A 16,276-nucleotide genomic window follows, 5' to 3' on the forward strand; every position below is an offset into this window, starting at 1 on the left:
TGAAGATGAATGATGACAGAAGTCAGGCTTATGTATCTGGGTGATGTTATAACAGTACATCTGGACATCAAAGATGAAAGAAAGATTTTATCCAATAACTTCATGAAGGTAGAGAAGAAAACTGCCAGTAGAGCAGGATGCAAGTTTTCTGCATTTGATTCTTTCAAAGTCAAATTTGGAGGCGAATTTTTTTTTTTTTTTTTAAACGGCTCTTGCAAACTGGCTGAAGGCAAAAAACTGCACGCCACTTGAGATATTCAAATTTTCCTTTGAACTCATTGAAAAACCAGCATCTGGATACTGATCACTGCTCAGAGGTTTTGGGGAGAATGGGGGGGGGGGGGGGGGGGGGGAAGGAGGGGGGGTAATCTCAGAACAGAAGACATTCAATTCGGTATCGCTGTAGTACCAAAGAACACAACATAGTATGTGCGCATTCATGGTTAAGAATTTAGGGAAACAACACACGTGTTAAAATAATTACTTTACTTAATATTAGGAAAGTAACAAATAATGTTTTGACCTCTGCATTCAGGTCATCATCAGAAAAATACATATGTATAAGGAGAAAGCTACATGCTACTGCACTTTACAAAGGAAAATGAATCTAAGCTGCATATTAATTTTTTATCTAGCCTGACCTCTAGTGGGAAAAAAAGTTAATAATATTAAAAAAATAAAAAATTAAATTAAATAAAATTTTAAAAAAAATGCAAATATAAAAATAAATTAAAAACAGAACTACATTAAACATTTCTAAAGTCCTCTTGTGTATTGAGACATCCTTTTGGACTTGTTCCGGTGCTATAAGGGTTACAGATGGGTCCTCCACATTCTTGGAATGATTAATCCATCATTTTTGTTCAGGTTTGAACTGTGTTTTAGCATTTCACAGACTTATTTAAATTCTCTCTCAAACCAGGTTTTGGTGCAGTGTAGGGACTTGGTGCCTTTCCAGTCACTTCTATGGTATGTTTGGAGTGTGTGTGGTCTGATAGGCCTGTTTTTCCATAATGGAGGTATTTCATGTGTTGTTTGTGTTCGTCTTTTCTGATTGGGATGGTGCGTCCTGTTTCCCCCCTATGTAGAGTAGGTTACATGTACATTGGATTTTGTAAACCCGTGGGCGGGCTAGGTATGGAAGCGGAACTTTGAAAGAACTGAGTAAATTTCTTAATTTCATTTTAATTTCTTAATTACGAAATTTACTCAGTTCTTCCAAAGATCCACTTCCACACCTAGCCCACCCAGGGGTTTACAAAATCCAATGTACATGTAACCTACTCTATATTGGGAAAACAGGATGCACTATTCCAATCAGAAAAGACGAACACAAACATCACAATAAACATCTCCATTATGGAAAAACAGGCCTATAAGACCACACACTCAAAACATACCATACAATTGACTGGAAAGGCACCAAGTCAATACACCGCACCAAAACCTGGTTTGAGAGAAAATTTAAAGAAGCCTGTGAAATGCTAAAACACAGTCCAAACCTGAATAAAAATGATGAATTAATCATTCAAAGAATGTGGAGGACCCATCTGCAACCCTTATAGCACCGGAACAAGTCCAAAAGGATATCTCAATATGAGAAGACTTTAGAAATGTTTAATGTAGTTCTGCTTTTAATTTATTTTTAAACTTTATTCATTTATTTTTTTTTAATATTAATGTTTTTCTCCCACTAGAGGTCAGGCTAGATAAAAGATTAATCAGCAGCTTAAACTCATTTTACCTTTGTAAAGTGAGGTAGCATGTAGCTTGCTCCTTATACATATATATTTTTCTGATGATGCTCAATACAGAGGTTGAAACGTCAATTGTTACTTTCCTAATATTAAGTAAAGTAATTATTTTAACACGTGTTGTGTTTCTCAAAATTCTACCATGAATGCTGATCACCGACCTTAAAAGAAAGAATAGCATGTGCAGTTTACACACATGCAGTTCATGAGAATAAATCCAAATATTCTCACACACACATGCAAAAAGAAAAAAAAAGAAATCCACTTTTCCTTCTTAATTACAAATATCATAATTTAGAGATGAATCTCACTACAGCAAATAACATTTGTACACAGAATTAAATAATTTGTTAAAAAGGTTAATCTATAATGAATTCCTTTTAGACTTATATCAAGGCATATACAGGACTTTGGTGAAGACCAGAGTTCTGAGTCAAGTCACTGCATTTTATATGCAACAAACAGACTAACTAAGTAACTGTTAAAAATATAAATAAAACTGTACTTTCTTAATTTAATCTATCTCAACTGTCTGCTGACTCACATTCTGATTTTAAAACAGTTTAGGTCATCTCTTAATAAAACCATACGAAAAGTATCATCAGTATTTCCATACAAGGAAGGGGAATGGATTATAATTGTAGCAAGTTTTGCACTGTATTTAAAAACAATCAAGTATGAAAATTTTAATTTCAGCAAATGCATCTGTATACTTAATGCTCTAATAAACTTAATTACTACCCACAGCTGCTAACACAGTACAAAATTCCTGCACTTTAAGAGGAAACAGCAGTGTTGTAAGTCCAGGCAGCAACATTCTAAAGGCAAATCCAATTTCTTAAGAGTTTAGTTATTTAAAAGATTTTTATGTTATTATTACCATACATGCATAATGAACAACCAACAATAAAAGCAAGCAATTTTCCCACTTTCTTCTATAAATTAAGGAATATGAATACAATGTCTAACAAAAGTCATGGAACACATTCAGATATAAACCAAACATATCTTAACAGACTAAAATTAATAATGTTTTGTCTTACTAATTTCAGGCAGAAATTAGAGATATTATACTTCATTCCTAATTAAAGCATTAGTAAATTAAACTAATGAAAAAAGCTATCTTTGCCATACCTTAATTCCACTTTGGGTTTGGGATTGGTGTGTCGATCAACGGCAATGCTATCATGTTATTCTTTTCATACTACGTGTTTACAGATCACTGCTTTGTTCATCTAGTTTTATATTGTGTTGGAAGCGGTAATGATTAGCACCATAAATCTGCAACAATGCAGGATATGTACAAATATTCAGAACATCAATGTAAGACCTAACAGTCATGATTCCACACACCACCACCACAAGTGGACTTCATTCATACTATAAGAAGCGGCTATATCATTAAACACTGTCACTCCAAACCTCATCAGTGGGACAATACATTCAGGTCAAGTGTTTTAAACATCCTCATTCAAATGAGCATGACTAACTGTTCCATTGGACTACATTTTATGTTCAGTGTGCCTTGACAAGCATTCAAATGATAACGTCAAAAACTTATGGGCAGCAGATCTTCCTTTAAACTTTATAGCAAGCAGTTCTCTCCCTACTGTGGAGAGATTACGTCATCAGCCTTCTCAAGGACAGTAGTTACTGTCATCAGTATTTTAAGCCTACTTGATTATGTGTTCAATGTCACTGTGGATTTCCACTTCTTCAGTATTACCAATGTGAACTTAGAAATTCTTAATTGCTGCAAAAGTACAAATTACATCAAACCATCAATCCTCTCTGAAATGCTGTTTAACTCTGCATGCATTCAATTTAATACAAGATCAAAATACCTTCTGAACAAATTGCTCATATCATTTATATCCCATTTCCAGAAAATGGAATAGCATCCCATGACTTGTGGTAAGAGTGTATTAGTTTATATGTAACAATAATATATTCAAATATATACAATTAACTAGAATTATTTTGATACATTTTTGTCATTGAGAATAATATTTTCTCAATTAAACAAATGATATAAAATTCTATGTATATGTTTTTAAAATGAAGAGTAGATAAAAACAACCCTCACCTCCAAAAGCTGATCCCTTCCACACTCTACCTGTAACAAGCTGAAAAGGCCGTGTAGATATTTCTTGTCCTGCTCCTGCAACTCCAATAATAATTGACTGACCCCAACCTTTATGGCATGATTCCAGAGCTGCCCTCTAAAAAGCAAAAGATAAATGCATAGTAAGATATTCCAGTTTCTCCTTATATACACACACACACACAAAGAACAGATTATTTAGTTTGAGCCTCTTGATCTAACTACAGCCAACTCTCACTATAGCAAACACTAAAAAAGAAATTTATTATAATAAACTATTTCACTATAACAACTGTTCTTATTTTCTCTGAGCTTGCTCAACTGTAATATAGTTGCTTCTCACTACAGCAAACTGTTAAGGACCACAGGAATAATTTGTTAAAATCCATGTAGTTACAAAAATCCATCAATGTTTACATGAGTTCAAGTAACTTACTGTCTAGACAATAGACACTCTAAACAAATATATCTCTGCAATGTGTTGACATCACCCACATGGTGAAGGCTAAATGTAACTAATTAGAGTAATATGGGAGTGGAGACAATGAAGAAATTACTAAATAAAATAAGTGACAAGTATGATTTATTATATAATTCATTTTTATAGTACGTTCAAAAACTGACACTTTAAATTAGAAATTCTGAAAGCAAAATTTTGTGCATACAGTTAATAAGCGTGTGTGCTCCTTTTTGACCAGTAAATGAACACAGATGCATATAGCTTAAAGGGAACATCGATTCCATCTTAGCCTTTGAAAACTTACAGATTTGCAACAAACCCATTTACTAGAATATATATAACTCAATTCTAAAAAAAATATATATTCAAGATGATATTTAGAATAATGCAAGGATGTAATCAGCTGTCATTTATTTGTATAATTAATACATACATTCCACAGAGTAGAATATGGTTGAGTGGAAGCTAGGAGAATGAAGGTGACTAGTAGAAAACCTCAGGGGGTTCTGTACTAGCACCACTGCTCTAATCTGTACATCAATGATATAGAGAAAGATTTAAGGTGCAGGGGAGGGAAGGCAATAATTGACAATAATAAGAGGACAATAATTGATAAAGGTAATGTTGATATCCAGCAGGATGATGTAAATAAATTGGCATAGTGAGTAATGGATAAAGACTGTCAATTTAATGTTGCAAAATGCAAGTTTTGCAACATTAAATTTTGGGTTGAAAAGGTTGCATATGGTGTATTATATTGATGGTACTGGATTGCAGGAAATTGATGAGGCTAAGAACTTGGGGATAATAGTGTTGTGGACAGAGTTGAAGTTCAGATGACATATTGCAAAACACATATTCAAGATGATATTTAGAATGCCAGGATGTAATCAGATGTCATTTATTTGTAGATTAAAAAAAAAAATATATATATATATATATATATACACACACGCACATATATATTCCAGAGAGTAGAATAAGGTGGAGTAGAATCCTAAGAGAATGAGGGGTGACTAGTGGAGCACCTTGGGGTTCTGTATTAGGGACACTACTCTTTAATTTGTTTATCAATGATATAGGGAAAGATTTAAGAGGGAATATGCACTTCAGGTTGAAAAGGTTGCATATGGTATATCATATTGATGATACTGGATTGCAAGAAACTGATGATGCTAAGGACACGGGGTTAACGGTGGACAAAGTTGAAGTTGAGGACATATCGCAAAAGCTGGCAAAATAGCTCAAAGGATTTCTTGGATGCTGAAAAATATATATAACATTCTAACAAGTCAAGATGGGGAAGTTATTATCCCTCTTTATAAGGCTATGATTTGATTACATCTTGACCACTGTGTGCAGATTTGATCATCTGAGTTTCTTGGGAATCAGGTGGTAGACAGGATTCAGATACTAATGACCAAGATGGTGATAGGTCTGTGGAATGCTCCCTATAAGGATAATGTTAAGGTGTGTGGGTTACAAAGTTTAGTTGATAGACAGAAAAGAGGGGGACATGACAGAAATTTATTCTTTATTCCTTCCTTCCTGTTTTACTTTGCGGTGTCGAGGATTTCTATTCATTTAACTGCAACCATATCTTGAGGATAAGGTGGTTAGCCCTATGCCTCACAGAAATTTATAAGATATTAAAAGGGTTTTATAAAATTGGCACAAAGGAAATTTTTCAATATATGACAAACAGAGAATTTGGGTCATCTGTGGAAGCCATGTAAGAGTGTGGTTGGTAAGGGTGTGCAGACTAGATTTTTTGCATGGAGAGTGGTGAATAAGTGAAATCTGTTACCAGAATTAGTTGTGAGTGCCCTGAAAGTGAATGAGTTTTAAGTAGAGGTATGATAGGTTGTCTGTATAAAAGTTAGTGTGGGTCTCCCACGATGAGTCTCTTTTTCCTCCATGGAGATACCAGATATTAATAATATATATTAAAGAATTCTCTCAACTTTCACCATGTGAACTTGAAGACTGTAAAAGTAGCGAAGATTTATGATAACAAGAAGAAAATGCCACACACATTCTTACAGCATAAAGTCTAATAAGAATTTAAAAACGAATAAAATCTGAATTTCTGAATTTACCACAAGCAATGTATACCGCTTAAAAGTGGCAGCTAAGTTACTCTGTTCTGGAAGGAAATGAAATCTGAGCACAAGTGCCAACTGCAATTTTATATGCATGTCTAAGTACAGTGCTCTTTTTAGCAAGAAAAAACAGGGGTCACAAGGATTAAAACTACATAGCTGGGAAGAGACCTTCACATACCTTGTAAGGAAGGCAGAGAACTGATAAGGTTTCTAACAAAATGTTACATTCTCAGCTTCTTATGATGTGACTTGTTAATGAGTATCCGCCAGATAATGGAATTATCCGGTGGATACTCAATCTGGAGAAGGAAAAAAAAAAGCTCACAATCTGGAACTCAGCAAACCAAAATCAAATTCTGTATTGGTTTAAACTGAAAGCAAATATTGTAGTAATAATATATGATACCATGCAGACTGGAGCACTATTTGCTCCCTTTCTGTCTACTAAAACAAACTCAATCCTAGCAGAAATGACGCTAGACACAATCAACAGAAAATGCCAATGGAAAAGACAAAGAACTAACAAAGAATTACAGCAGTATCACGTTGACATAAATGGTGTTATTAAGCAAACGAGGATTAACACGTGAAATACCTAAATAATAACTTAATAGTTATGTAAAATGAAACAAGGATAAACACTTCTTGAATGACAAGCCATTTCACATAACAATGGAAGAAAACTTAAAAATGGCTAAAATGGATATAAATGTCTTTTATGTCTATGAGACCATAGACATAAAAGACATTTATGTCTATGGTCTCACAGAAGATTCTAGTAAGGAAAAAAAAAAATTCACAGAATAATTTAGAGGTCAGCTGACAAACAAAACAAAACAAAAAGCGAGTCGTTATTTAAATGCTAATGTAATGCTAATTGATTTTTGTTTAGGACATCGACTAGTCATTACTGGCAACATTCTCAAAATGCTGTATATAAATTCATACGGAGAAAATAAACAAGAAATTAGAAAGTCAAATTAAAGAAACAGTGATATAAATTCATAACTATTTCACAGTTCAATAACTGAATGTGCAATTATGAATGAGACAACAGTCCTCCACATCAGAGTGGTCTTGATGTGCCATTATTTAAAACACACACAGAGTTACTATTCAAACTGTATATTCTTATCAAAGATTAGGAAGAAATCTACTTTCTTAGGTAATTTTGATGCTAAAGATTTTCTCATAAGCTCTCTGGTCAAATTGGAAACTTTGAATAATGCTGGAATTATAATATCCACTATTTTTATAACTTTACAATGCAAATTAAAGCCTTCTAGGCTCTTTCTTGAAATCTTATTGCATGCAGTGATAGTGATATTTTCATACCACTAAATAAAAAGGCTTAGATGAAAATTGGGAAGTGATTATTATTTAGTTTTGAGCAAGATAAAAATTGATATTGTAATGAAAACAAAAATGTGTATGAAAGTAATGAAAACAAAAATGTGTATGAAAGTAATGAAAACAAAAATGTGTATGAAAGTAATAAAAAGAATCTGAAGCATTCTTGGTTAACTGCAGACTCAAGCATATAAAAACTAGAGGGAGGAAAAAAATAAAAGAGTTTGAAAACAAAAGCCAAACCATGGAGACTAACAGTGACAAAATTTGAAAGAAAAAAAAAGTTGATTTAGTCAGTCAGAAAGGCTGTGGTAAAGTCACATGTAAGGATAGAAAAATCAGAGCTTTATTATGAAGTCCAAACGTTAAAGCAGTTCTGAAAAAAGAGAAATCATACTTAAAGTTCCTGGAAAGCAAGTCAGCAGATGAACTGAGGGAATACATAGAAAACCATAAGGAAGCTAAACAATGTGTAAAATTAGATACACAAGTCATGGGAAAACTCTGGTAACAATACAAAAGATAATACCACGCAAGTGGAAAAATGTTTTGGAGGCTATTGAAAAAATCTTAGAAATAGAGGAAAGAGCATTGTAAAAGAATCAGATATGATAAAGATGACAGGCAAACATCTGCCATTGAACAGAGCCTCTTTACACTCCAGAAATCAGACAAACTCAAAGATGAACATTATCAAATGTTATCAGTGGGAGCCAGACCAAGAAGAGATACCAAAGTTGAATGCAGAAGTCATATATTATTCCTATACAAGCAGTCAAAAGGTGTCATGCCTTATTATTAAAATACTCTGGATCAGAGATAGATGTTGAAAATTTTTTTACTTGGTTATTGTACAGATTAAAGAAGGCAAGAAATTATATTCTTGGTTTAATCCTTTGTAAGCAAACAATGTTTGTGCATGAAGTATCTTCATGACTGGGCTATTTTATACATAGAAGCTAATGACTTCACATCAATTGCCTAAATATCACATAATGCAAAGCACACAATCATTCAGATGTGTATAATGCAATATACAATATTGTATTATCATATTGCAGTATAATGTATATAATACAATGTCGATTACTTCTGCACACCTGTAAGTACTTATAGTGTATCAAATCAGTTATCTTTACAATTAAAAATCTGCCATGTGTATGCCTACTGTGTGAAATAAAGATGGTAGCAACAAAGACCAACGATGAAAGAGCATCTTGAGTCTCGTTAGCTTAACGCCACAAATCACCAACAAACCCAATGACAATAATGTGCTGCAGCTGTAAAATGGATGTTATCAATTTTAAAAAAAAAAGGTCTATTGTATGATTTCTTTTGCCACAGGCTACATGCTTCCTGTGCAAAAATAGATGAATCAGTGCACAAGCTATTTATCAACCTCAACCAGCCCTCCTCCTCCTTTTGTTTGCTATGCCACCCTTCTTAAAACAGCTTCTGAACTTAGTTAAACTAGTCAAAAACCTCAAACAACAGCTAATACTATGATCGAACCCTTCTCTTCCAAAATCGAAATGCTGGAAGCTAAGCTTGAGATATTCAAAGATCAGCGCTGCAAAGCAAGTACATATTTGCCTGCTAATGAACTCTGTGACTTAATCACATCAACAGTATACGACTTGATCGAGGATGAAAACAAGAGATCCAATGCTGTTTTTTGAAAACTTTCCAACGGAAAATGGTAAATCACTAAAAGAAGATATCAGCAAATTAGCAGGAGAATGCAGCTCTGATTCTAGAAATATCGTCAGGTGCCTCCATTTCAGACCCATAAATAAAAGAAAGGATGGAATGAACTTCCCGCATCTCACAAAAGTAACCTGTGACACAGTGACAAGCACATCCAAATTAATAACAAGTTCAAGGACACTTTCTCACAATTGCACATAAGTGCTCGACCTGATTTAACACTCAGCCAAAGAGAACAAGGACATCATCTTCAAAGACAACTTGAAGAAAAATGCCAAAATGGATACAACAATTGGATCATTAACTACAAACAAGTTAAATTAGTGAAAAAGCCCAATTAGCCACCATGGAGACCAGTATGTAATGGCTGACTGTATATCTAGAGTCCGGATAGCAAATCAAGTAGGAGCTGCAAAAAAAGAAACAACTGTGGAGGGAATTTAAGGAAAAAGGTAACCTGCAGGCCCATGAACAGTATAAAGCACAGGCCAGAAGGGTAACGAGTGTGGTAAGAAAAGCAAAAGCAGATTATGAAAGGAAATTAGCCACGCAAGCTAAAGAGAATCCCAAACAGTTTTTTCGATATGCTGCAAGTAAAAGAAAAAAAAATGCATATACAGCAGAATGATTTTAAGGAATGCCGATGGTAGGGAGGTAACTGAATCAGTTGATATAGTGGAATTACTGAGCAAACACTTAGCAAGAGTTATATCATCCAGGTGGCGATATTGCAGGAATGAAGGAACCAATAGCTTATACGGGAACTGAGATGAATGAAATGGAGGTGAATAGTATATTACAAAACCTTAATGTGAATACATCTGTGGGATTGGATGGTATACCAGCTTGGGTCTTATGTGAAGCGGCTAAAGAATTGTCAGTGCCCTTGACAATTTTGTTTAATTTGAGTCTCGGGTCTGGGTTAGTCCCGAGGGGGTGGAAAGAGGGGAAAATAGTTCCACTGCAGAGGCTCCAAGACTGCTGTTGCAAATTACTGACCGATCAGCATATTAGGAGTGGTTGTCAAGGTTTTGGAGAAAGTAGTCAAGAGAAAAATACAGGAATGGATAGATGAAAATGGGATACTGTATGGAGGGGGATAGCATGGTTTTGTGAAGGGTAGATCATGCCTCACTAACTTGCTTACATTTTATAACACAGTGACAGGATACCACATGGAATTCTAATCAGTAAACTGCAGCATATGGGGGTGGATGTAGGGTTGGTGAGATGGATAGGAGGGTGGTTGATGGAGAGATATCAGAGAGTAGCTTATTCAGGGGGTCGAGTCCAAAAGACGACCTGTGACTAGTGGTGTGTGCCGCAGGGTTCTGTTCTTGGATCACTACTATTTAATTTGTTCATCAACGATATACGAAAGGATCTGGGAGGAACTGTTCATTTGTTTGATGATGATGCAAAGTTGGGTAGAGCAATAGTGAATGCACATGATGTCAAAATTTTGCAGGATGATTGGGATAGATTGGAGGACTGAGCTAAGGAGAATGGATGTCAATTTAATGTGGCAAAGTGTAAGGTTATGCATTTTGGGGTGAAAAGATTAGCAGCAGTATACCACATTGGTGGAACTGGACTCCAGGAGATTGACGAGGCCAGAGATTTGGGTGCGTTGGTGGATATGGAGTTGAAGTTTAGGGGGCACATTGCAAAAGTGGCTAAATCAGCTCATCAAATCACTTGGTTACTGAAGAATACTTTGACGAGCAGAGACAAGCAAGTTATTGTTCCTCTGTATTGAGCCTTGATAAGACCCCATCTTGACTACTGTGCACAGATCTGGGCGCCAGGATTTCTTCTCGATGGGGAGGAGGTGGAGAGGATCCAGAGGCGAGTGACCAAGATGATAGCAGGTCTATGGAATGAACCTTATAAGAATAGGTTGAAGATTTGTGGGTTTCAGAAATTGGTTGGTAGGCAGAAAAGGGGTGATATCATTGAGACATTCAAATACTGAAGGGTTTCTATAAGATTAACTCAGAAGATATTTTTCAGAACAGGACAGGTGGTGAGAGGACTAGGGGGCCATCCATGGAAACTGGGCAAGAGTGTTAGAACTAGGTTTTTTACTTGGAGAGTGGTGAATGAGTGGAATAAGATGCCAGAATCTGTTGTGGGTGCCATGACTGAATGAGTTCAAGGCAAAGTATGATAGATACTGTGTGGATGTTGAATAGTTCTTCTTGACATGATGTTTAGGTCCTCCCTCGATGAGTCTAGGGACTCCTTGGAGTTGCCCGTAATAATAATAAAATATGCAAGACCCTTGTGGTCAAATATATGCCCCACAGAACCATGCACATCCACTAACATTCGTGGCCTCAACTCCAACCTTAATAGTCTCCACTAACATCTTCAGTCTACTAAACCATCTGCCTAATCTTTTTGGCAGAAACTCAAATCTCACCTCTCCCCTATCAACTTTCCAAACTACACTCTAACTCCTTTTTGACCCAAAGTTGGCATCTGCACATATATCCGCTCTGACTTACCTTGCCAGAGCACCCAACCTAGAATTGCCCAACTCTGATCTTTGGTTGAAAATATCCCTTCCCCACTCAGTTAAAATACATTTCCTGTCTGTAATGCTTCCCTGATGCCACCAACCACTCTGAGCTTTTTAATTTCCTCTCCTTAAAAATTTATTTTCTGCAGTCCCTTTTCCTAACAGTGAAATCATCTTCCTAGGAGATTTTAATGTCCACAACAACTGGCTTTCCTTCTCCAGTTGTACAGATATTATAGGCAGAGAAGATTGCCATCACTAACGAACTTACACAAATTGTTCACTTGCCAACCCGAATACCAGATAACCTGAACCATTCTCCAATCAATGACCCTTCCAAATATACAGTGAATGTAGTGAGCCCTCTAGGTAATTATGACCACAATCTAGTGCTCATCTCATTCCCCCATGCAACAACACTTACATAGGGGATTACAATACAGCCACTCCCATAGAAGAGTAGTCTGGCATTAGAACAGTGCCAAGTGGGACAGCTTGTGTGATTTCTATGTCTCATTCCCATGGTTAGACTATTGTTTCCGGCCTTCCAATCCAAACATATGTATTGAATGTATCACCAAAGTAATCCTCACTAGCATGGACACATACATTTCCCACACTACTATGAAGTGCCATCCCTTGACTAAATCTTTGTTCTCCAAAAGATGTGCTAAGGCTGTACAAATGAAAAATCAAGCATACCACAACTGGCTTAGAACTCCATCAAGAACTCTGTCCTCCTTTAGTGCTTATACTCAAGCCTGAAATGAACAAGAAAACTATCAATGCTTCAAAAACAGAGCTTGAAAGAACAAAATCAGCTGCCATTTGCAGCCTGTCCAAATGGAACTTAACCTGTTGGCCTCTTGCCAAAGCAACCGGTCATAACTTTTTCCCAACAATATTCTCACCCCTATCGTATACCCAGATGACTCTACTGCATCATCACCCACAGAAAAAGACAATCTCTTGGCTTCACGCTTTGTCTCCAATGCATGAATAACTGACAATAGTAAATGCTCTCCAACCATTCCAGCTGCCCAATATACCATATCCATATGTCCACTAGGCATCCACAGATGCCGTATGGTCACTCCGATGCTCGGTGATGTGCCACACCAGGCCTCGCCATGTAGTCCTGTTGTATGCTTTTCTGGAGGCTTCAACTCTATGAAGATCAGTCACTCCACACACACCATTCATCAATCTCATTAATGGTCTACCCCTGCCTCTTTTTCCAGGAACTTTACCATCTATTACTGTTCTGAGAAGGTCCCCCTTCCATCCTATGTGTCCAAAATATTTTAACTTCTTCTGTCAATATCCTTAAGGAGCCTTAAAGTTTTACTGATCTTTTTTAACACCCAATCATTTGTATGCTTTTCAGTATATGATATCCTCAACAGCCTTCTGTAACACCACATCTCAAATGCAGCTATTCTTTTCTTATCTGACTTCTTTAGGTTTCAAGTCTCACATCCATAATTCGCTGTTGGAAAAACAACTGCATCCAAAATCCTCAACTTTGTTCCCATGGAGATAGATCCGTCCTTCCAGTTTTTAGACAAGTCTCTGACTATTGTTTTAGCCATTCCTAATCTTCTTCTGATGTCTTCTGAATAGCAATTCAACGCATTAATAATAGATCCCAGGTACTTAAACTTACTGACTTCCTCGATTCTTTCTCCATTAAGGTACACTTGTTTCTCAAGAGCTTCCCTGTTTGCATTTCCTTTGAGAACCATAATCTTTGTCTTGCTAGGATTGAGTTGAAGTCCTGTTATTATTGATCTTGTTAACTTTATCAAGAATTTGTCCTAGTTCTTCCTTTTCATTACAGAGGAGTACAGTATCATCAGCATACCTCAGATTACTGATCAATCTACCACCTATCCTAATTCCTGTCTTGAGCATATCCAATGCTTCTTGCATGATGCCCCCCATATATACTAAACAAGTGAGGAGATATGCCCAATATACAATATCCCCCTATATCCTTTTACCAGAAAGATCCAAAAAATATTGTCTAAATTAGGCACAAAAACGTCTTCTCCTGGATCTGATGGCATTCCTCCAATTGTCCTGAAGGTTTGTGCAGCAGAACTAACTCCTATCCTATGCCGCCTGTATATACTCTCTTACTCCTCTGGTATCTATCCCACAGTCTGGAAAATGTCCTATATTCCCCATTCCCAAGAAAGGCGAAAAATTACTGTCATTTAACTACCGCTCTATCTCATTCACTGAGATCAGTCTTATCTAAAGTATTGGAGAAAACCATCAATTCCCAACTCCTATACTACCTTGAGGACACCCAGCTATTAAACAGCCATCAATATGGATTCCATTGCAGCCGATCAACAGGAGATCTACTCACACATATCACCCATTTCTAGACAAATGCCATGGAGGTCTGACGAATCTCAAGTAGTTTCACTTGATATCTCCAAAGCTTTTGACTGGGTCTGGGACAAAGGCTTACTAAGCAAACTCCCATCTTAGGTCTGTCTCAGGACTTCTGCAGTTGGATTACTAGCTTTCTGTCTGGATGCACACAATGTGTTCCACAAGGTTCTGTTCTCTTGTCCCTGTCTCTTCCTTCTATATATCAATGACCTACCTCAGTTGACCTTTAACCCAATGCACAGTTTTTGCAGATGACAGCACACTGCACTCCTCCCTTTCATTCAATAAACCTTACTCTACACAACTCGCCTCAACTTACAGAACATCAACAACCACTGCCATCAATTCTGATCTCCAAGCCATCCTCCAATGGAGCTCAGATAACCTCATTAATTTCAATGCTAGAAAAAAACCAGTTCTGTCTAATTTCTCACAAAAAAAGAACCATTTTCTCCCATTATTATTTCTAATAACACTCAAATTTCCAGACAAGATGAGATCTCTCTTCTTGGAATTACCAACATCAGGCATCTCCTTGCATAAACACATCATAACCATTGCATCCTCAGCTTCTAAAAAAAATTAAGATTTCTCTTTTGCTCGACATTACTTCACCCTGAATAGCTGTTAACCTTGTACAAATCACAAATCCACCCAGCTATCTAATACTGCTCTCACATTTGGAGTGAGGCTCCTAAGAGCTGCCTCAAAATGTTAGACTCAATACAGAGGAGAGCAATTAGATTGATTAATGACCCATCTCTTACCAACTAACTTCTACTACTTTCACACAGACGTTTGATTTCTGCAATTTGTGTATTCCATAAATATTTCCATGGTAAATGTTCATTTGAAATAACATCGATAATTCTCCCACAGTACTAAGCCCATTGGAACACGTGCAGCTGCCACCCAACATCCCTTCACAGTACACCTTGAAACCCACAGAACAAATTTCTTTTTCTCCTCCTTCACCCCTGCTACTGCTGCATTGTGGAAGTCTTCCTCCTGATGTGTTTCCCAAGGAATACAATATACAGGCTTTAAAATCAAATTAAACAAGTTTCTCCTTTCCTAATCCACTTCTCGAGTATGGATTCAACATAAAAATAAAAAATATTATGGGAACGGCCACTACCCAGACCAAGAAGATGAGCTCTCAATAAAGGTCAAACCAGTCTTAGTAGTGGCCTTTCCCATACACTGCAATTACACACATCTGAAAGGGGGTGCGTGCATGTGTGTGTGCATGCGCACGTGCTTTGCATTATGGGATACTAAAGCAACTGATGTGAAGTCATTAGAATCTATATACAAGTAGCCCAGTCGTGAAGATACTTCAAGTGCAAACATTGTTTACTTACAAAAAATTATATAATTGGTTTAATCCTTTATCCAAGTGTAAAAATTTTACCCAAGTCCTGAAAATAGTTCAGGTGGAAACTGTTTGCTCACACTTGGATAAAGGATTAAACCAAGTATATAATTTCTTGGTATCTTTAAATTTATAGCATAACCAAGTGAGAAAAGAATTTCCAACATTGCTTGCTTATGCTTGGATAAAGGATGAAACCAAGAATTTAATTTCTTGACATCTTTAATTTATAGTATAACCAAGTGAAAAAAACTTTCAAAATACTTATTAACATGTTTTTCAACATGCTCTCTAAACTTCAATGATTATGATCAATTGAGTTGGATCAGTTCTGATGGATCTTGAAATGCACATTATAAAATATATACACATTTACACAAGAATATTATTTAATTTGCCAAATATTTCAGTCTGAATATTACAGACCATCTTCAGTGGCTACATAGAAATAGTTTTAAAAAACAAGGTGGAATATTAATAATTGATCATTC

The 16,276-nt window shown here is 36.2% G+C and overlaps 1 protein-coding gene across 1 annotated transcript in view; it reads right to left on the reverse strand.

Moving 5' to 3' along the window:
* Fdh (alcohol dehydrogenase class-3 Fdh) overlaps positions 1–16,276 on the reverse strand; it is a 110,656-nt gene that overhangs the window by 10,540 nt on the left and 83,840 nt on the right. Inside the window, exon 8 of the mRNA XM_090394061.1 lies at positions 3,841–3,976. Within this exon, the coding sequence (XP_090250187.1) occupies positions 3,841–3,976 (136 nt within the window). The remainder of the gene's footprint in view (positions 1–3,840; positions 3,977–16,276) is intronic.

The sequence above is a fragment of the Typopeltis vanoorti genome, chromosome 1 (genome assembly GCF_054136105.1).
Source record: "Typopeltis vanoorti isolate ZY-2024b chromosome 1, IOZ_Tvanoo_1.0, whole genome shotgun sequence".
NCBI lineage: Eukaryota > Metazoa > Arthropoda > Arachnida > Uropygi > Thelyphonidae > Typopeltis > Typopeltis vanoorti.